Source organism: Gallus gallus, chromosome Z, assembly GCF_016699485.2.
Source record: "Gallus gallus isolate bGalGal1 chromosome Z, bGalGal1.mat.broiler.GRCg7b, whole genome shotgun sequence".
In the NCBI taxonomy this organism is placed as follows: Eukaryota; Metazoa; Chordata; class Aves; order Galliformes; family Phasianidae; genus Gallus; species Gallus gallus.
In genome coordinates, this window is record NC_052572.1 from 8,002,177 (window position 1) to 8,021,984 (window position 19,808).

A 19,808-nucleotide genomic window follows, 5' to 3' on the forward strand; every position below is an offset into this window, starting at 1 on the left:
TATACATCATAGACCACAGTGCTTTCGTTAAGGAGTTAACTGACTATATCTCCAGCTGAGGATGCCTTGTGCAACCCAAATAGCAGCTGTGGATTTGACCCTTGGAAATATATAGCACAAGTTCCCTCTTGATCATCTCATCCCCTTTAAACTACCTTCAAAAGCATTAGCAACTAAAATATAGTTGGATATAAAATGGCTTTTACTCCCGTAGGAAATTAAAAGTCTTAGGCAAAGAAACATGCCCTTCTCTACCCTCCCTCTGTACACCCAAAGCCAGACTATCCCAACCATCCCAAGTGAAAGGTCTTCACTATGACAGAGTACAAAGCTTTAAGGATCACGGTATTAAGAAAAAAAAAAAAAAAAAAAACCACACCTGGCAGTGTACCAAAGAATTTATACATAGACACTGTCTATCACTCCTCGCTCTTCTAATTCTGTATAGATACATCTATTAAATGAGGTAAAAAAAAAAAGAATTACAGTGCGCTAAAGCAAAGCAAAGTTCGAAACAGATTTGGCAATCTGTACTCAGAACAAGTAGCACCTCTGCTTCCAACTTTGTATTATAGTATAACTGTTCTGGAGTACAATGGCCCTGCAACAAACCATTCCAAGTTGTAGGTCCATAATTCCACGAAGAATAATAAATGACTTCACACACTGATGTAGAGCTTGCTAATTAATATCCTTTCACCCTTCCTCACTGAGCCCTTTAAGTTCTCTGTATTTCTTCTATGGAGAGCAATGTATTCAGAGGGTATTTAGGATACTTTGTCCACAAGTGAAGGTATTGTATCCTATTGATAAATGAATGCAGAAAGTGTTATAAGTGATGAAGATATGGTATAAAATTTGCTAGGGTAAGAAAGCATTTAATATTCTTTTCCTTTTCTTTTTTTTCCCCCAATCAAAAAAATATTTTCAACTAGAATATTACAAATACAAGAGAAGACAGAAAATACAGCACATTACCAAGATTGGTATAATCAAGGTGAGATCTACTATCAGCTTACTCACACACTCAGCATTACAAACTGCTGTGCATTACATGACTTCAACTCTTGCAAGTGAAAGAGGATAGACTAGAAAGTTCCCTTGGTTAGAATGGTATGTGACTTAGATCTGGAGAGCACAAAGTAAAGCTTCCTCACTAACAATAAGCACGCCCTGATAAGTCACAGGAAGTAGTCAAAATTCAACACTAAGAAAGGAAGTTCAGATTCCTATCCTGATTTATATGAGATAGTAAAGTGGATTCTATTTCAGATAAACCTTAAGAAACCCCTCCAGCAAAAACTTGAAGCAGTTTTGTAAAATATATTTTTGTAATGCAACAGTAAGTGACATTGTTGCCACACACAGCTTAGATTCCTCTTTCTGTTACTCAATGAAGTCGGACAAATGAGCAACACAGTAACAAACGAACTACTTGCTGTATCCTCTCTTGCTATTATTAGCTTTCTACTCATCTTTCAGATACATACCCTAAAACCCGCAATGCATTCCAGCAAGAATTACGTGTCTTCAAGTACCTCCCTAACCTTTGAGGTTCATTGCGATTGTGGCAAACACAGTACTGCCTCAGTCTCACGTCTCATGATTGCGGAGGTGCTTCAAACAGGTCAGCATAAAACAAAAACATGTTCCAAAGAACACAAAGGCACCTAAATAAAAGATGGAATACTGCAGGCCAAAAGCAGAAAATCCATGACTTTTCCAAGGTTCAACCCACTCTAAGGTATGCACAAGACAGAAGCTGCTTTGGTACTCCTCGTTTCTTTCAGAGGAACTTCAGTGGAGACATATAAATTTAAGGCTTCTAAATAGGACTTTCCCAATCTTTCGCTATCTCAAAGTAGAAAGGTATAACAAGCAAAAAGATTAATTGAATACTGAAGTAAAACCTTACCGTGTCTGAACTTCCTTCCAGCAGTATGTTGATTGCTCTGTTCACATCCCCATTACAATCATGTAGTGCCACTATGCACTCATCCTGGTTTTTTCCCGTCACTTCCATAAGCTGGCAGTAAAAGTCACACGTTAAAATATTCAAATTATCATCAAGTAAGAGTTAGTATCACCACACCAAAAACGTGTGCAGCTACTGTGTCAGAGCAATTTAAAAACCTAAATAAAGGTATCTATCTTGCATGGACCCACTTACAACGTAGAAAAGAGACAGGTTAAGTAACAACCAAGTAAGCATCCCTACACTTCTTTTTTTCCTTTATACTTCATGCTTTCAGCAAATGCTGTTATCCCCAAGACAACTATGTATGGGTGTAAAATCATAAGAGGCTAGGACAGCTCCAGTACCATCCTTCCTCACCACTTGACCCCACTGCGTAAGCACAGCCATAAAGTAAATCACAGTGGAGAATCCAGATCCATCTTGGAAAACATCCAGAGAAGTTAACTTTTTCAATTAGATCAGCTACTTTGATCTACTTGAGCATAAAGCCAATGCAAATGGGCAAAGTGATGGCTGCTCAAGGAGAGCTAGTACTGGATTATGCCTTGTGGACCTGCAGCGCGCATCCTGAGTAGTATGGGACAGATATAAACAAAATTTGTCATGGGGTATCCAGTACCTCTGCCCACCAAGAAAAAAAAAAAAAACACATGATAGAAATAAACATGCACAATGAAGATTTTGTAGAACTCCTACGAAGAACTTAATTCTTAGCCTTCTTCTGATCAGCAGAGCTACAGGCACTATATTTCAGCGTCCTTAGGCTTTAGGATCTACAGGACTTCACTCCTGGCATAGCAATGAACAACTTTATAGAAAAGAAAAACAAAAAGCAGTTAACAGTGCTTCAGAGGAGGCTTCTGAAAGGAAAGGAAATTAAGAAGTGTGCCCCCACCTGGCGCAACAGTGCATTCACAACAACCCTTCTAGATGCGTCCCTACATTCCACATGAACTGTGTAGTGTTCACAAAGGTAAAATAATAAATTTTACATTTTTGTTTGGCTCTGAGCCGAACAGATATAGTTGAGGCCTCACTACTCAGCTACAACTGTGCAACAAAAGCTTGAATGCATAAACCCAAAGCTCAGCATGATAGAGAACAGAGTGTGATATTTCACTTTAATGCACACACAGATCTAGGAGGTCAGATTTTAAAAGAAAAAAAAAAACCCACACCACTTCAGTTCACCTTTCCCTAATATTAGATTTTTAGTTTTCCTGAAAAACAGATGGTGATTTAGCAAACTCAGTTTACACAGGTGACCTGTTTTTCCCACGTGCATGTACATGCAGACACACTGAATGCACTCATTAATTCTGAGACAGCTAAGCATCAGGACCATACTAGAGATAGAGTTTGGAAGAAACATCAGCACGGATGAGTTTTGGCTAAAAGCCTTGTTTGCAAAGGAAAATGCACCAGTGTAACTATACAGCCAGTGTTATACTACCACACAGTGTCTTAGAAGCAGAATTTCACAGTGCAATAAGAGCACTTATTCCTAATTAAATGTGTATCATTCTGAAAATGGCTTCATCTAAATAATAATCAGCCACCCTAGCTCCAAAATGTAAGCCATCCTAGGAACACCTTATTTGCAGGGCATAAAAACTCTGTACCGTAAGAAACATACTTGTTTCACTTTATCTTCAAAATCTGCATCATTCTTATCGTAGATCATCTGAGCAAGGCGAATCTGTTCTGCTGTTGCCTGAAAAATGCAAACATTCAATAAAGTTCACAAAGCGCAACAACATTTTTTATGAGTATCTCCTAGAGTCACTATTTTTCTCTCCAGATTCTCAGAAAGAATATATGCAACAAATACAAAAGAGCCACGGAGAAGTGATTAACATTTTCTTCTCTCTGTCCATTTTACAGTTAAAAAGTTTATTGGAACAGAAGCAATTTCAACATGTGGTTCTGATATTTGTGCCAAAGCTAAAAGCCATTACATAGATAAGACAACTATGTAATAGAATTTATTACGCAAGTTTGTTTTGATATTATTACTTTTAGTTTTATATAGTATTTATCACTCCAGAGTCATTTTTATCATGAAAAAGCAGTAATGGTATTTTTCTAAATTAATCTCCTCTCTGATGATTCCTGCTCCCATCACCTTTCCCTTGACTCTCCAAATGTGACTCTGTAGATTTATGAACACTTAAAAGACAGGGCTGCACCTCCAGATTCTGCCTGTGAACAGCTGCACTAATTCTGGCCTCTGGAAACTACTAAAGGATCGTGCTACTTATGAAATATTTGGTGCCTCTGAAACATTTCTGGACCACAAATTATACTCACAACTTCTCAAGAAGTTGTTAGACTAAAGCAGATGGATACAGTAAAGCACCATAAATCCAACCATGCAATGGATGCCCCACAACGCTACTCAACACCATTAATGTCTCCTCACATAAGGCTATTCTTCATAGTGTGGCATTTGCAGTCCACTTGAACTGCATTGCCATGAAAACACCAAAGATAACTGTATACTGCATGATCCTGGACCTAATTTGATTTCTCTCAAACAGAAAAGACCTGCTATGCAAAGCTGATATTGAAGAGAGCTAGTACCCAAAATGCAATTAGAGGTGCTGCAAAATATTTCTTCATTAAGAAAGGGACCACTTCATCCACTGAAATTCTTGAATAAAAGGGTTCATCCTGAGCAGCTGGTCGAACCTCACCTTTTGAAGTCTCACTTCAGAGAATACCAACATGAAGTTCTGAGCCTCAAGAGTTTGACTCATCAGCCTCAAATTGCATCGCTGTTGGAGTTTACCACAAATACAAGCTCTGGAGAAGGTCGCCAAGTGCAAATGCTGAGAAGAGTCTAAAAATTACTCCACCATACACCATCAGCTGCTTATTTGCTGAGAAGTTACTGCAGCTGTCTCAGTTCCTTGAGGGAAGTGACATTTGCCATGCTGAGAGGCAATGTTCCAAGACAATTAGTGTTTGTAACAGAGTTAAGCACTCTGTGCTATTTCACATTTCCAAAGTATCATGCTGACAGCTTCATACTTCAACTGGTAACACAAACGAGAGACTACTGTGGAATTCCCAGCTCCACGCCTTGTATTTCCCACAGCACACTGCACCTTCATGAAAGCCTCTCAGTTAGTAGGGTGCTATGTGCAAAAACCCCTTTATTGGTGTCTGCCAGGTGAGCAGCAGAGAACAAAAAGTAGATGTCCACCAGTTTCAGGACTTATGCCTTGTTGACATCCTCTTCATCTGACTGATTTCAGTTTCCTTGGGCCCATCACAATTTTTAAACATTTCCTTTACAGACATCCAAAGCAGAAAAATTCAGACAATGTAATTTCTGTATAGACATGATCACATATTTGACTAAAAATGGGAAGCCGTTAAAAAAAATTAAAAATTAATCTTAAGTCCCCATCAGATGACTGAAATACACCAATTTAATAACAATATAAAATGTGACAGTATCACATTTTTTCCTGTGTAAGCAGAGGGCTTGGAAAATCACCAACATTTATGCCAGCAGACTACCTCCATACAGAACTCAAGATTCTAAAGAAAAACAAAGATGTTTTTATTACACAAACACCAAGTCATTGTCACAAGTTTGGGGATTTATTTTATTTTTATTTTTTGCTCAGTAACTTGTTGTTCTTCATTTTTTAAGACACCATCTTTACAAGTAATATTTTATTGTCTTATAAAATAGTGTGAAATGTTACTCAGCCTTCCAAGATGCATGATCTTTGTGATGTTAGCACACAATATTTTGAATCAACAACTTACAACTCCCAGAAAACAGAAATGTACAAAACACAAAATTAAGTGACAGTAGTAGGCCCAGCTCTTATAATAAAATGTTGTTATTTATTATCCAGATGCTACAGAAAATAGCTCCAACGTAACTCCCTAAAATATGATAATATGATATGACAATAAAGAAATCTCCATTTAGGAAAGCAAAGTTCTTCTAGATTCAAAGAAAATTATCAGTAGTGATTAAACAGTAAAACAATGCATCTTTCTGTTGATCTCTCAAGTTTGACTAAGTAGAAAACTTCATCTGATTTCTGAATAATAATAACATACAGTGCAGTAAAGCTAGTTGCTGTATATTTGATCATCTTTTCTATTGAACTGAGCAAACAAGTGTTTGTTACGCAGGTAGAAAGAACAAATGGATAAAACCCAGAATACACACAGTGAGACCAAACCTCTGAATCAAGGTTGGAATTTCAAGTTGGAAAGGTCCTCCAATAATACTCGTGCAACCTTCCACTGAGGTCAGGTCCCACCAGAGGAGTTGCCTGGAGCCAGATAGAGATCTCACCACCTCTCTAATCCTTATTTCAGTATTTGTTAACTGTGAAGGTAGTCTTCTTTACCTCCCTCTTCCTTTTAACAGCTGGAATTCCCAGTGTTCCAGCTCAAGTCATCAGACCTCTCTGATAAGACTTGGGCTTTACCTTTTCCACACCCTGAAATGAGATATCTGAATAAAACCTTGCCTTTCCTCTTAGGGCTGAAAAACCTAGCTCTCTTGATCACCTCTTAATCATTGAAACCAAATTAATCATCTCTGGTCTCTCAGCTATTTCTTTAGTAGGCTTGCTTTCATCTGCCCAAAACTGGTCTTCTATATGTCAAAAAAATAAAGGAAAAATCATCATTTCACAGAATATTATAACAGAATAGTTTGGATTAAAGGGACCTTGAAGGTCATCCACTTCCAATCCCCTGCCATCAGGGAAGACGCCTTCCACTGGATCATGCTGTCCAGGGCCCAGTCCAGCATAGCCATGAACACATAGCCATGACAGAGCATCCACTTCTCTGGACACACTGTTCCTGTGCCTCACCACAATAACAGGAAAGAATTTCTTCCATGGGTCTAATCTACATTTCTCCTCTTTTACTTTAAACCTATTACCCCTTGTCCCATCATTAAACTTTCAGATAAAAAGTCCCTTCCAGATTTCCAGTAGACTCTTCAAGGCATTGGAAGGCCACTAGAATGTCTCCCCAGAGCCTACCCTGTTCTGGGCTGAACAAACCCAGCTCTCTCAGACTGTCTCCACAGAAGAGGTGCTCCAGCCTTCTGATCAGCCCCTGTGGTCTCTGTGCCCTTCTTGCGCTGGGACTTCCAAAGCTGAATGCAACACTGCAGACAGGGTCTTAGAAGTGCTGAGTAGAAGGGGATAATCATCTTCCTTGCCCTGCTGGCCATTCTCCTTTGGATACAACCCAGGATGTGATTGACTTTTTGGGCACAATTACAAGCTCATGTTGATTCTCTCATCAACCAACAACCCCAAGATCCTCTCCTTGGATCTGGACAGGGCTGCTCTCCGTCCAGTCACTCCCCAGCCTGCATTAAAGTATTGCTTCAACACAGGTACAGCACCTTGCACTTGGCCTTTGTAACATCTGCACAGGCCTACCTCTCAAGCTTGTCAAGGATGCTCTGGCTGGCATCCCTCCCCTCTTGAGTAACAATTGTAACATTCAGCTTGGTGTCATGCACAAATTTCCTGACAGTGCACTCAAATCCACCGCTAGTGCCATTAAGACAGTAAACAGTACCAGTCCCAGTATGGACACTGGAAGTACATCTCTTGTCTCCAGCTGTACATCAACTTCTTGATCATAATTCTGAATGTAGCCATACAGCCAATTCCTTATCCATTGAATAATACATAAAATCAGCGTTTCCAATTTAGAGACAAGAACGCTGTGTGGGAACACATCAAAAGCTTTGCTTATGTCAAGGTAGATTACAGTCACTGCTCTTCATTTGGCCACCACTCAGGTTAGTTAGGTATGACTTGCCCTTTGTGAGGCCATGCTAACCATCCACAGTCACTTCAATGCTTTCAATGTGCCTTAATATGATTTCCAGGAGAATCTGCTCCATTGTTCTTTCCAGGCACAGAGGTGAGGCTGGCTAGCTTGTAGTATCCTGCATCTTCCTTTTCACCCTATATAGAAACAGGGTTACATTTTCCTTTTTCCAGTCACTAAGGACTTCACCTAATCACCACAAGTTTTCAAATAGTAGTTCAGCCACTTTATCTGTCAGTTCTCTCAGGAATGGGCAACTAACAGTGAAGGCTGAGGCAAACAGCTGAGCATCCCAGCCTTCTGCATGTCAGTCAGAGTCAAGACCTCAACTCACTCAGAGGTGATTTATCTTCCTTTGTTACCTTAGGTATCCAGAGAAACCCATCTTGTTGTATCTTACATTCCCAGCCAAGTTTAGCTGTAGATGTGCCGTGGCTTTCCTAATCTGGTCCCTACACTTCTGGACCATGTTCCTATAACTCCTTCAAGATGCTTGTGTTTGTCTACACATTTATTTTGTGTGCTTCTGTTTGGTTAAGAAATCAACCTGCTCACCACCCCACTGCACACTAAATTGAAATAGAACAAAAACAAATTCAGCTTCATCTATTGAAAGTCACTTTCTAAATCCACATACTATGAATCACCAGTAAGCAAAACACCGCAATGCAAGGAGATGAGGGCTTGAGCTCACCTAATTAATACTGTATAAAACAGGAAGGAAGTCTCTGTATGTTAAAGATCAGTCTGGAAAACAATAAAAGAGACTACTTCCCAAGGGAGCACCTCTAGACTGATACATTCTTTGCCAGCAAACAACTGAGGCAATTCTTGAACTGAGTCCAATTTTTGAGAAGTACCTGACACAATAATGAGTTGCCAGAAGCAGAGAAATTTTGCACTCTCAGTAACCCAGACAAGCACACAACTTAACTACTTTGTTGCTGGAAATCAAGACAATGGGCTAATCTCACAGACACTCAAAATACTTCCAGTCTACTCGTGTATAATCTTCATCATTTCACTTTGTGTGAGGACACTGCACAAGAAATATAGTATTTTATGACTTACAGATCTGCTGAATCATGCTGTATAACACAGCATATGTGTAAAAAAGCTTTTCCCACCCACCCAAATGCCTGTAAGAACCAGGAATCTTCTAGCACCACGAGGCTAGCATATGGAAGAGCTAAAATCTGAAGACGCTGAGGTCAGAGGATAAAAATCTTGACACACGCATAAGCATAGAATTCCTCACTGATGAAAACACTGCTGAAAAACACAAACTCATTTAGAGACGAGAATACAGGAACAATTAAATGCTGTGGTAGATTACTACACAATTAAAATGAGATATCAAATACTCTTCCAAAATAAGGCTATGATTTATTTTCTTAGTTTTTACTGATTTTCAGAAGCATATATTGTTACACACTTTCAACTCAAAGATTATTGTACAGTAGCACATACCTGTACAACTTGTTTCTGTTGTTGTATTGGCTGTGTGGTTGAAATTTGCGTTTTGTCCCGAGTGCCCCGGGTACGTTCACTGCCCACCGAAGTCATCATATACAGTATATACAAAACAATGTATGTACAAAATAGAAAATCTGAAAGAGAAAAAAAAGAGTATGAGTTAAGACGTGGCACTGATCCAATATCCAGGTAACATACAGTGCAGTAGCTGCAGCTTTACTTGCCTTTAACAGGACCTCTATACAAAGATTCCTGTGAAAGCAGCTCAAAAACACTACTATTGGATTTATCATGGTCTTCAGAGTAAAAGGGAAATTAAGGGATAAAAAGCTTTCCTATCAGCTGATTGGCATCTGTCTAGATCTGTAGTTTCAGACAACACCTACAACTCCTAGACTTTTCTATCTGCTGCTCTGCTGAGATTGCAGTTCCAACTGTATGACTCCCTAAATTTTTGCAATATCTCCTTTCGTTTTGATGTCTGGAATTTAAGCACGCTCATACCCCCTCAGAACACTAAGTAAATCATCACTTTCACAAGCCAGACAGTTCCCTATCATTAAATCTCTTCCCTAAACATATAAAGAGGTTGCAGGCAACATGTAGTCTTCACCCCTCACTTGAAAGAGAAATGATGATCCTTGCCTTTAAATCCAGTCTGTGGCAGTCAGCTCTTAGTTCAATTCATTTGGTCATTAGAATCATAACCTTTGAAACAAGAAATTTATTATTCCCCCATGTTTGTACAGCACCTAGCACAAAACCGACTGACGAAAAGGGTTTTTGGAAGGTATGATAACTGAAAAAAGCTCTCAGAATATTCATCGTCAATTGCTTGTTTTCTGTCCCTGCAACACTGTGAAGCAAAACTACAAATACATGGAAGTAAAGACAGTGTATGCTTGCTGGGCAGAAGACGTGAAAAGTTGCAGCAAAGACTTTTCACTACTGCCTTGGTGCAAGAATGTGTCTCAGTACACAACCTGCCAGGGCAAGTAGCTTCAGCACAAGCTCAAGGTTGAGTTCAGAGCAAAATAACACTAAGATTAAAACCAAGCAAATAACTGTGATAATATGGACAAGGATGTGTTCAATATCAAACTGGTCACTAGCTTTTACAAGCAATGTGTACTGAAAAACTGAAGATGCAATGAGATGTTTATGATCTACAGATCTCAAAAGCCTCACATAGATAATAAAGACAGTTAACACCATTACGACCTTCAATTCAGAAATATGTTTTTGTTGGCCAAAATTGAACCCAATGTTGAACTGTTTTATGTGATTGTTAAAGCTAGCTCAGGCTCTGTGCCTGATACACATTTCCACAAACTCTTGCATATTTAACAAGAAAAGGCCTGCCTTTACCAGGAACTAGTCATAGTATGATCAGAACTGGGACACAGTGTTTCTACAGTTTTATGAATACATTCACCAAAGCCAAATTGTTTTTCAGTCTCTTAAGGTAGTCTAACTTCATTACGTTTTAAACTCATAAATAAACAGGCTTTCAGAGCACCGTGCTTTGACATCCTAACAGCCAAATACAGTCAGAAGTAACTCAAGCTCTGGCAAAATGATCCATGGAAAGCAAAATGTGAAGTAGTTGTGGAGACAGTCTGAACAACAACTTGAACACTTGCCATGCTCTCTGGTCGTGGCTCTCCACTGATATTTTAGACGTTCTACACAACATCCAATGGGTCTAAGCACTAAACTTAGAATGTGCACAGAACACTAAGCATTACTTTCACTGCGTTAAAACCCACTGTAAGCCACCATGACATATGGTGACTGAACTTCCAGTGCCTTAAGACTAACTCAATAGGTCATATGCTAATAATGACCTTTGGTTTTGTTTGAGGGCTGGCTGTGTTTTGTGATGAGCTGACGGATACTTTAAAACAATTTCTACCAGGTGATTACAAGTAATGATAAAAAGCCCTGAAGAGAGAATAAGGCAGGGAATAGAAACTTGTCTGAAAGAAAAGCTAAATAGTTTAAACTATGACTGTCTAGAATCTGCACAGTAAGACATGCTGAAGAATTGGAACACTGCTGGGTCTAAATCTGTTCATCATTTCTGAATTAAAGTTGTGTTTACATAGATTTTGGTATCTAAAAATTCTGACACGTACTTCAGATGCTAATTTCTCTACTTTCACTAGAAAAAAATCTCAAAATATTGAGATTCAAGCTTTGGATGCAACTGGAGTACACAGACGTTAAGACAAAGTTTCTATCTGTAAAACATCTGTCTGGCTATGGTACACACTTGTGAGAGCCAGGGAACACATGGATCCAGGAAAGGATTGGGCCTTTTCTGCCTTTCCTAACACACAGTATGGTGCCTCTGTATCACAACTGTTTAAGCTATGATCATTTTTCACAAGAAAAGGATATTTTAAGGAAAAAGGAAAGCACATAATGTTTGAAACACTCCTGGGGAATGATGCTATGTAGCAAGATCAGCCTGCTGGTCAGAACGGAGTCAGATAATCTTATGGTATCATGGGATCTTTAGGTAAGATCCTAATCTTGCTGACCACACAGCACTGTGAGCAGCACTGCACGACAACAGGTCTGAAGCAGAAAAACAGCAAAGGTGAGAACCTCTCCTCAGGAGCAGCATGGACTTGCTTCAGACAAGCATGGAAACAAACACACCCTCAGTCAGAAGTTCCCATCAAGCCAACGAGGTCATGCTATAATCTATTTCAGACACAAATCAGTTGCCTTAAAAGCATTGCTGACAGCAACCGTAGCAAGCCTCTGAGCAGCTGCAGGGCTTTGTCGCACTGCTGGCAGTGCAGCGAAGAGAAATGTCCCACCATCCCACACCGGCTGTGTGCCCATCTCACAGCCAGACACAGCTGTGAGGTCCAAAGCAGTAGGCTGAAAGGAGGTAGATAGCCACTGCCTGCTAATTACCACAGTGACTAGGATGTGGAACACTACGTGGGATATTATTAATATAATTAAAGAGAGAGATCTGAACAGGAACATTTCCTTGCTCGCAAAGCAGTTGTCATAGCAATGAGGAGGATATCACAAACTGATGAACTTGATTTTAACTGTAGATCAAATGAGAAAAGAAGATTTGAGACTAGAGGAAGACAAGTCTTAATTAAAAAAAACTGTTTAATCAAGATAAAAAAAATATTCAGACAAGCAGACGTTTCAGTTTCCACACCAAGGTCTGGCTCAGGGCAAAAGTCCCTTATTCCCAGCTAGTACTTGACCTTGTGAACATACTGAAACTCAAGCAAGCAGCCAAAACATCTGTATTTGGAAGAAACAGATATACATGAAACAAAACAGACCTGCAGAAGACTACCAGACAAGCAGAACAAAGGATAGGAGATTAGAATTCCAAAACCTGTTGCATAAAGTAACTACAGTCTAATAACACCAAGGATACACTTGTTTATAATACTGAAAAATAAAAGGTTTGTAATAATCCACTACGTCCACAGGAAGATTGCTTTTACATAAATGAAAAGGGAAATAGAAACCAATGATTAGTATTTAACAGAACTTAACTTCAACTATGTCTAAAGTCTCACACACTAAGATACACAAATCTCAGCCAATAACTACACTTAAAAGTTGGAAGAAACGAGCATTTAAAAGGAAAATCATCCTGAATATCCAGGTTTTGTTATACAGCAAGCCTAGTCCAAAAGCAAGAGACATGGCTGCAGAAGTCAGCACCAGACTGGTAATAGAATGGCAGTGGTTATTTCAGTGTCCAAAACCAGCTATTAAATATTGGTACCCTATAACAAACTCTTCTAAGATTATGAAATGCCATCCCTACAAGTCTCCACACCAAAGTCATATTCAACACAACTGCATTCTTGCAGTGCAGTCTAGAAAGACAACCAAATAAATAAATAATAATAAAAAAATCTAAGAGTAACAGAATGCATTACAAACACAAAAAGCAGTTTTATCATAATGCTTTCTTTGATCTTTCGTTCAAGCCTCCTTGGGCAAGAAATCTAGACTCCAGAAGGTCAGAAAAATCAAGACACACTGAATATAAATTGTCATGGCAGCGTGGCAGGCCCTGCAACACACAGACAATCTATTGATGAAGTTTAGGGACAGACCCAGCACCACAATATCATCTGACTTTCAAGAATCCTTCTGAAGTTAAATATTCACTTCCACAACCTGAACAAATCATTTGCAGCTTCAATTCTCTTCCAGAGGCAGCCTCAAGCAAGCGATTTTCTTGACTCTGGACAAGGAGGCACAATAAGGAAGACCGCAGACATCTGCATGAACACCACAGAACCATAATTGCCCTTTTATCCTCACATCAAAGCTACTCAATCAAGAATCTATTGCAACGATAGGGTTGGGAAAAGGCTGCAGGACACTGTCTCATGATGGCATGATTACCATACAAGTGCAGTGAGTCCAGACTTTATTGCTAGGGCAGTAGAGTAACAAGACTATGAGGAAAAACCATGGGGAAAAGATCAATGTCAGCTAAGCATCAATTCAATGCATTTTTCTCGAATGAAAACTTGTCTAAACAACCTCACAACTTTTATTACCGCTTGGAAAGGGAAAAGAGTTTACAAGAGTCAAAAGTTCTTAAGGAGAAGTGCTGATTACTCCATGTCTGTACTGCCCCAAGCCAATAGTGCTGAACCTCAGCTTATAGATGCTGGGAGGACTATGGTCTCAACTTATCCTATACTAAATTGGAAGAATACTGATGGCCAGGAGTAGATCTCCATCACTGGCAGAACACCATAGGAGATGAAACTTGTACTATCTGTATGCCCTCATGTTGTTCCATGAAAATGAGATTGCTGGGAGCGTCCAGCAGGCAGCGCAAGTACCAGCGAAACTCAACATACACACTTCCAATTGTCATCTACAGCTCCTCCATTCACAAAGCTAAGGAAAGAGGCAACTGTACATTCCTAACTACCTTACTTATAACCAACTAAGTAGCTGCTTGAAATTACTATTCTGCAATCCACTCGGTAAACCTGTAATTAGGGAAGAACACACCCCAGAGCTACAGAAACCAATCATTTCTCATCACAAGATTAAAACAAAACCTAATCTTAAAGATTAGTATTTTTAAGCATGTTATAAAAAGGAAGACAAAGGGAAAAACAAAAAGAACAGGTGCTACAAGAACAGACAGCATTGTTTTGGGAGAAAGAAGTGACCAGTTTTCAAAAGACTGGAGATTCAAAAAGGCTGGTCACGTATCGAAGGCACCTCTAAAAAGAGATGTGGTGGGGGCAATGAACAGTGTATGCTTTCCATTAGTAGAGCAGGTGTCAGTCATGAAGGTTGAGTAATGCCACTAAGAAAATCTTCTAATCTCATAATATCAACCTTTGCTATTATCCTAGTGTTTCTGCTTAACAGATAACATTTTACATTTTCTTACACGCTAGTGATCATTCCAGTTTTCATCAAAAATCTGCCAACTACACCCAACAAACATCCTTGTTCTCATCAGTTCTTCACAAATATTCACTTCTGAGGCAATGAGTGCCCTTACACAGAAGCTTCAGAAGGAATCATCTGTACTCCCAAATTTATATATATTTTTTTAACATACCAGTCATACTAAACATCAGAAAATCTTATCGTGCTTCTGTTTGGGATTTCTTTTTTCATACTGCAAAGGTAATCTCCAGAATGTTAAAGAAGGAAAAAGAACAAAAAACAACAAATCCTGTCCAGTTTCACTGCTGACAGAGGACAAAAGTCACCAGTGATACTCAACAGCCAAACAGTGCAGCATCCTAAAGATCCAGAGGACTCTGCCTGATGTTTCAGCCATCAATTTCCTACAGAGTCACTGTTCCCATCTTCTGCTGCTATTCTGCTAGAAGAACACAATTTTAGATAGCAGTTGGGTGGATTTCCACAGCAAAAAAAGAAAGTCTTACTGACTGTCATAACTATTTTTAAACCCTATGTTTGCAAAGATTTGCCAGATGCATTAGTTGTCTGGGCTTAGCAGCAACTGTAACAAAGCTTTAAGAAACAAAGAGACCCAGAAAGAATAACTGCATGTTATTTCCCTCTAGGCAATCCTACTACACTATACTGAAGACCAGAACTCAGTTGTTGACACCGACTCAAAAGAAAAGAAGCCTGTGTTTGTCCACATATAAATGTAATTTACAGACAATAGGAATTCTCCTAAAGAAGCGGTGATCAATGGGTACCCTGTAAGGAAGGAGCAACAGTGAGTTCACTTTTAAAATACAGTTGTATAGTTCTCTGCCAATAAATATTTAAAGAAAGGTCCCTTCCTGATATTCTAGCACCTGAAGGGAAAATTATATGCAAGTTCTTGCTCTCTTCCATGGAGACATTTCATTTCTCATCCTCTGTCATAGAAATGACTTTTCTAAAGCTAACCCTCTCTAAATACCACAAAAGTCGAAGAGATAATCTCTTCCATCACTGACCATGCCACATGCTCATCCTGAACTGTCAACTTAATCACCAACTTGGGTTGGTAAGTATATCAAGACAACAGTGGCTCAGAGGTTCCTGATGCTGGCCTAGCCATGCACGTACCCTACGTCCTCTTGATATGGAAGGATAGCAACACTTTTACTTCCAGGTACTCAGGTCTCCTATTTTTAGCCTATGGAAATAGAATATTAGCCAAGTCAATACACATTATACATACAGTTTAATCCATCACACTCCTATATTCAGTGGTGAAGAAAAAACAGTATTTGCAAATGTCTTCATCTGTTTCTCTGGGTTCACTCCTCGCCTCCCCTCACTCCCCCCCCCCAAAAAAAGCTCTGATAAAAAAAACAGAAGGATCGGATCAGTTAATGAAGATAAACAAAGTAAAACTCCTTGTCATTTTCTATTTCAAAGTTTCCTGAGTAACATCTAATGAAAGGGAACTACAGCATCTCCTATTTCCAACAAAGAATCTGATAGCAGAATAATATGGCCCAGTCACCCCCTGCAACAAACACTCAGACTGAATGATAGCCAGCACTACTTACTTGGAGGCTTGTTAAAAAAAAAAATTAACTAGTACTTCACAAAAGGAAAACTCACTGTACCTGAGGAAAAACCAAACTAGCAGGTTTTTCAGGGTTGAAAACCATTACCTTCTGCAGACAGAACTAACATAAAGCCTTCCCTAAGTCACAAGTAAACCAGGGACAGCTGCACAGAGTTTGGGACAAAATCTCCAAACCAAAGTTTTAGTTTTACTGTGGAATTTCACCTGCTGGAAATTTGGCAGTTCCCTCTGTAGCGAAGGCAGAACCCAAATTCCAGTATAATCAAGTTTAACGTTGCATCTAATACCACGTAAGTACCAGCAATCACCAAAAATTGCAGCCCTGCTCCCTGGCTCCCAACCACATAACATAGCTACTTCCCTTAAGTCTGATACTGCAGCTGCAGAGCAAGTCAGTTCAGTAAGCTGATCCAAGAGCAAACTAAACCCCCTAAAAGAAAACAGCAAGTCATTTGAATAAGTCTATCCAATGGAAAACTATGTGGCTATACAATTGCTGCGTCTAACACAAGGGATAGGGATCATGTTCATGAGGAAAGGAGGAACTTGCACTTCAGCAGCCACAGGTCATTATCAAAAAAGACATTTTGTTTTGTCTTCGCAGGACCTGGCACATCAAGACTTGGTACTTATCGGGCCCTATTGCACATGACAACAATGATCACTAAAAAGCCTCATAGGAAAAAAAAAAAAATACCAAGCTTCACAGGAAAGGACTCTGCCAGCAGAGTGACCTTAAATACATCACCATGTCAAAGCATATACAGCCTTTTGATCACCAGTAAGAGAACAGGGACTTTGATGATCTTTGATGAGAAATGCTTCTTTATCCCAAGGTACCTGGATGCTTGTTAGCATTCAGCAATTTGTAAAGAATAGCCTTACAAATATTTGGAATTTCTTCTATCCAAACAAGAAAGAAGGATACAATCAACCAACATGAGGACGGTTTACCCAACACAGAATACATTAATCTAGAATTCACTTCTTTCCACAAAGTGCAGAAGTATCTCACTGCATTCAGTTTTGGGCATTAATTCTAGAGACTCAAACAAGCTTAAGGCAATGTAACCAGCAGGAGAAACACTTCAAGATTTTGTACACACCAGCCTAACCTTTACAGGACTATATATATATATGTATATGTGTGTGTGTGTGTGTGTGTGTGTGTGTAAAATTGTGCTCTAAACTGACCCAGGTGTCTATAAGCAATATATATAAAATAGTTTAAGCATGGGCTACATCAGTATAATTATACACACACAAACATACACACACACACACAGGTGAGGAAACAGCTGCAGAGTAAAAACTAAACAGATTAGATGTTATCCTCAAAGAAAACACAGGAAAAGCGAATCATCTTAGGTCACACTGATTATCAATACCACAAGGAAAAAAGAATTTAAGTAGCCAAAGCATCTCACATACAACAGACTTACACCACTAAAGCTGCACTGTGGTGTGTTCCCATACTGTGACTGACATCTCAAAACCACCATTACCCACACATCTAGTACCAGTGTCAGCAGGAACTTTCAGATCCATTTAATCGTGGTCTACATCAGTACATACAGCACTAGCTACAAGCAAACATCAAGGAAATGTCAGGCTTGTATTTGTCAATATTGCCAGCTGTAAGGCACAACCATCAGAAGGAAATATTCAGTGCATCATTGACCTATCAATTACTGCAATTACAACAGTTAGCTATACTCAGAATCTGACTAATTCATGCAACAGAAAACCAAATGCCGGTTGCTAAAACACACACAAGAATAACTTTTTAGGAAAACTAATCACATTAAAAACTGATACCAAATCTACTGAAATATGATGAACTGCTGGGGCACGGAAAGGGGCATGTTGGAACAAGTACTTAGTACTGTCAGTTTGGGCTACTGAACAGCAGAAACATATTCCAGCCACTTGCTCTCATGCAGCTATCTGTATCTGAACAGCCTCTAACTGGGGTTATCCAGTTCAAACATTAAAACAAGCCCAAAAAGAACATTACAGTTGGAATCCAGATACCCCAAATGACAGAAAGAAATAGGTAACATGAGCTTGAAAACAGGACAATATCCAAAGCGGAGAATTTTCTTTGACAAGGGACCTTACAAAGAAAGTGGCACGCAGGACAAGCACTCTGCGTAGGATTTCATACTGCCAGCAACCCACTGTGCACCCCTGCTGTCCCTGCCCCCTCCAGCTCACTCCTGCATTGCTGAAACACACTCTCCTCAAACAGCTTCCAAAGGAATTCTCTGAATAGAAACAGATACGAGCAACAGGAGTAAAAATAGCCAAGTAAGAGTTGAGACATTTATGACGTCCTCAAACTTGCAGAAACACGCTCAATTGCCTCAAAAAAGGGCACACAGTTAATTCATAATGCCACTGACAATGAGGAATAAAGTAGAAAGTGTCATTATAAAAGAAAACCGTTGGATGGGGAGGGGATAATTAAGGCTTGCAACACCATCATCAGATCACATTACTACACACAAGACAAAAAGCAATGGTTAAGTTACAATCCACAAGCGGTATGAAAGCAAACACACTAAGTAACCAGTAGGTTGTACCTGTGGGATATGTTAAAAGCTCAAGACAGAAAATTTCTTAGTCTAGCTGAAGAGTTTTGGTAGCAACAGCAAAGACTTACAATGCCACCCCTACGCCTTCACACAGCCCTGCTTCCTGAAATGGATACCTAGAGAAGAGTAGGGGGACCAATACTTGGCAAACAGATGCTTATTCAAAAAAGCAAACAAACAAACAAAACAGAAGTCTTGAGAAGAAAACAAAAATTAAAAAAATAAACTTTTTGAATAAAGCAGGATATTCCATATATCCTTCTGCAAATTCTGATATCTTTCTGCAATTTCCCCCAACTCCATGGTCCTTCCCAAGGTTCATCTCAAGAAAGGAATCTATCACAGTAAAGCCATTTTTTTTCAGCAAGTTATACCACTGAATAAAAAGTTCCCAAACAAGCAAGTGTTACAGGTTTACTTCCTTAACAACCTTGTGCTCTTAATGTGCTTAAAGTATTGATGAAAACCCACAGCCAATTAGTTCAGTTCAGTTTTCTGAAAGTGAGAAACAGAGCCCTTTTTTCAAGTTTTCTGTCAGGCACTCAGACATGAGCAGCCCCAGAAACAAAACAGAACTGAAAATCACACAAAACCATTTTCATTTCTCCGTCCGTTCTGGATTGCTCCTTCCATGGTGATGAGCACTGTTTGCATTTGTCTTGCTTTACTAGCTCCCTATGACATTAATCAAAATGATACCAAACTACAGAAGGATTAATAGCCTTCCCAACTTCCAACATACCAGAGGGCAACAGGCAAATACAACTGTCCTCCAAACAGAATTCAAACCTAAATGTGACTCAAGTCACCCAGACTTCTTGTGTGGTCAGTATTAAAATATCAAAATGAAATTTCTCTCTAGTGAGCTATTCTT

At 39.3% G+C, this 19,808-nt stretch overlaps 1 protein-coding gene across 12 annotated transcripts in view; it reads right to left on the minus strand.

Moving 5' to 3' along the window:
• Positions 1 to 19,808, minus strand: part of UBAP2 (ubiquitin associated protein 2) — a 227,114-nt gene that overhangs the window by 196,070 nt on the left and 11,236 nt on the right. For all 12 annotated transcript variants that reach the window (NM_001277105.3, NM_001398300.1, XM_040655471.2 and 9 more), the window contains 3 exons: positions 9,287 to 9,426; positions 3,615 to 3,692; positions 1,916 to 2,026 (listed from right to left, as the gene is read on the minus strand). In NM_001277105.3, coding sequence (NP_001264034.1) covers positions 1,916 to 2,026; positions 3,615 to 3,692; positions 9,287 to 9,385 — 288 coding nt within the window. In that variant the 5' untranslated portion in view covers positions 9,386 to 9,426. The remainder of the gene's footprint in view (positions 1 to 1,915; positions 2,027 to 3,614; positions 3,693 to 9,286; positions 9,427 to 19,808) is intronic.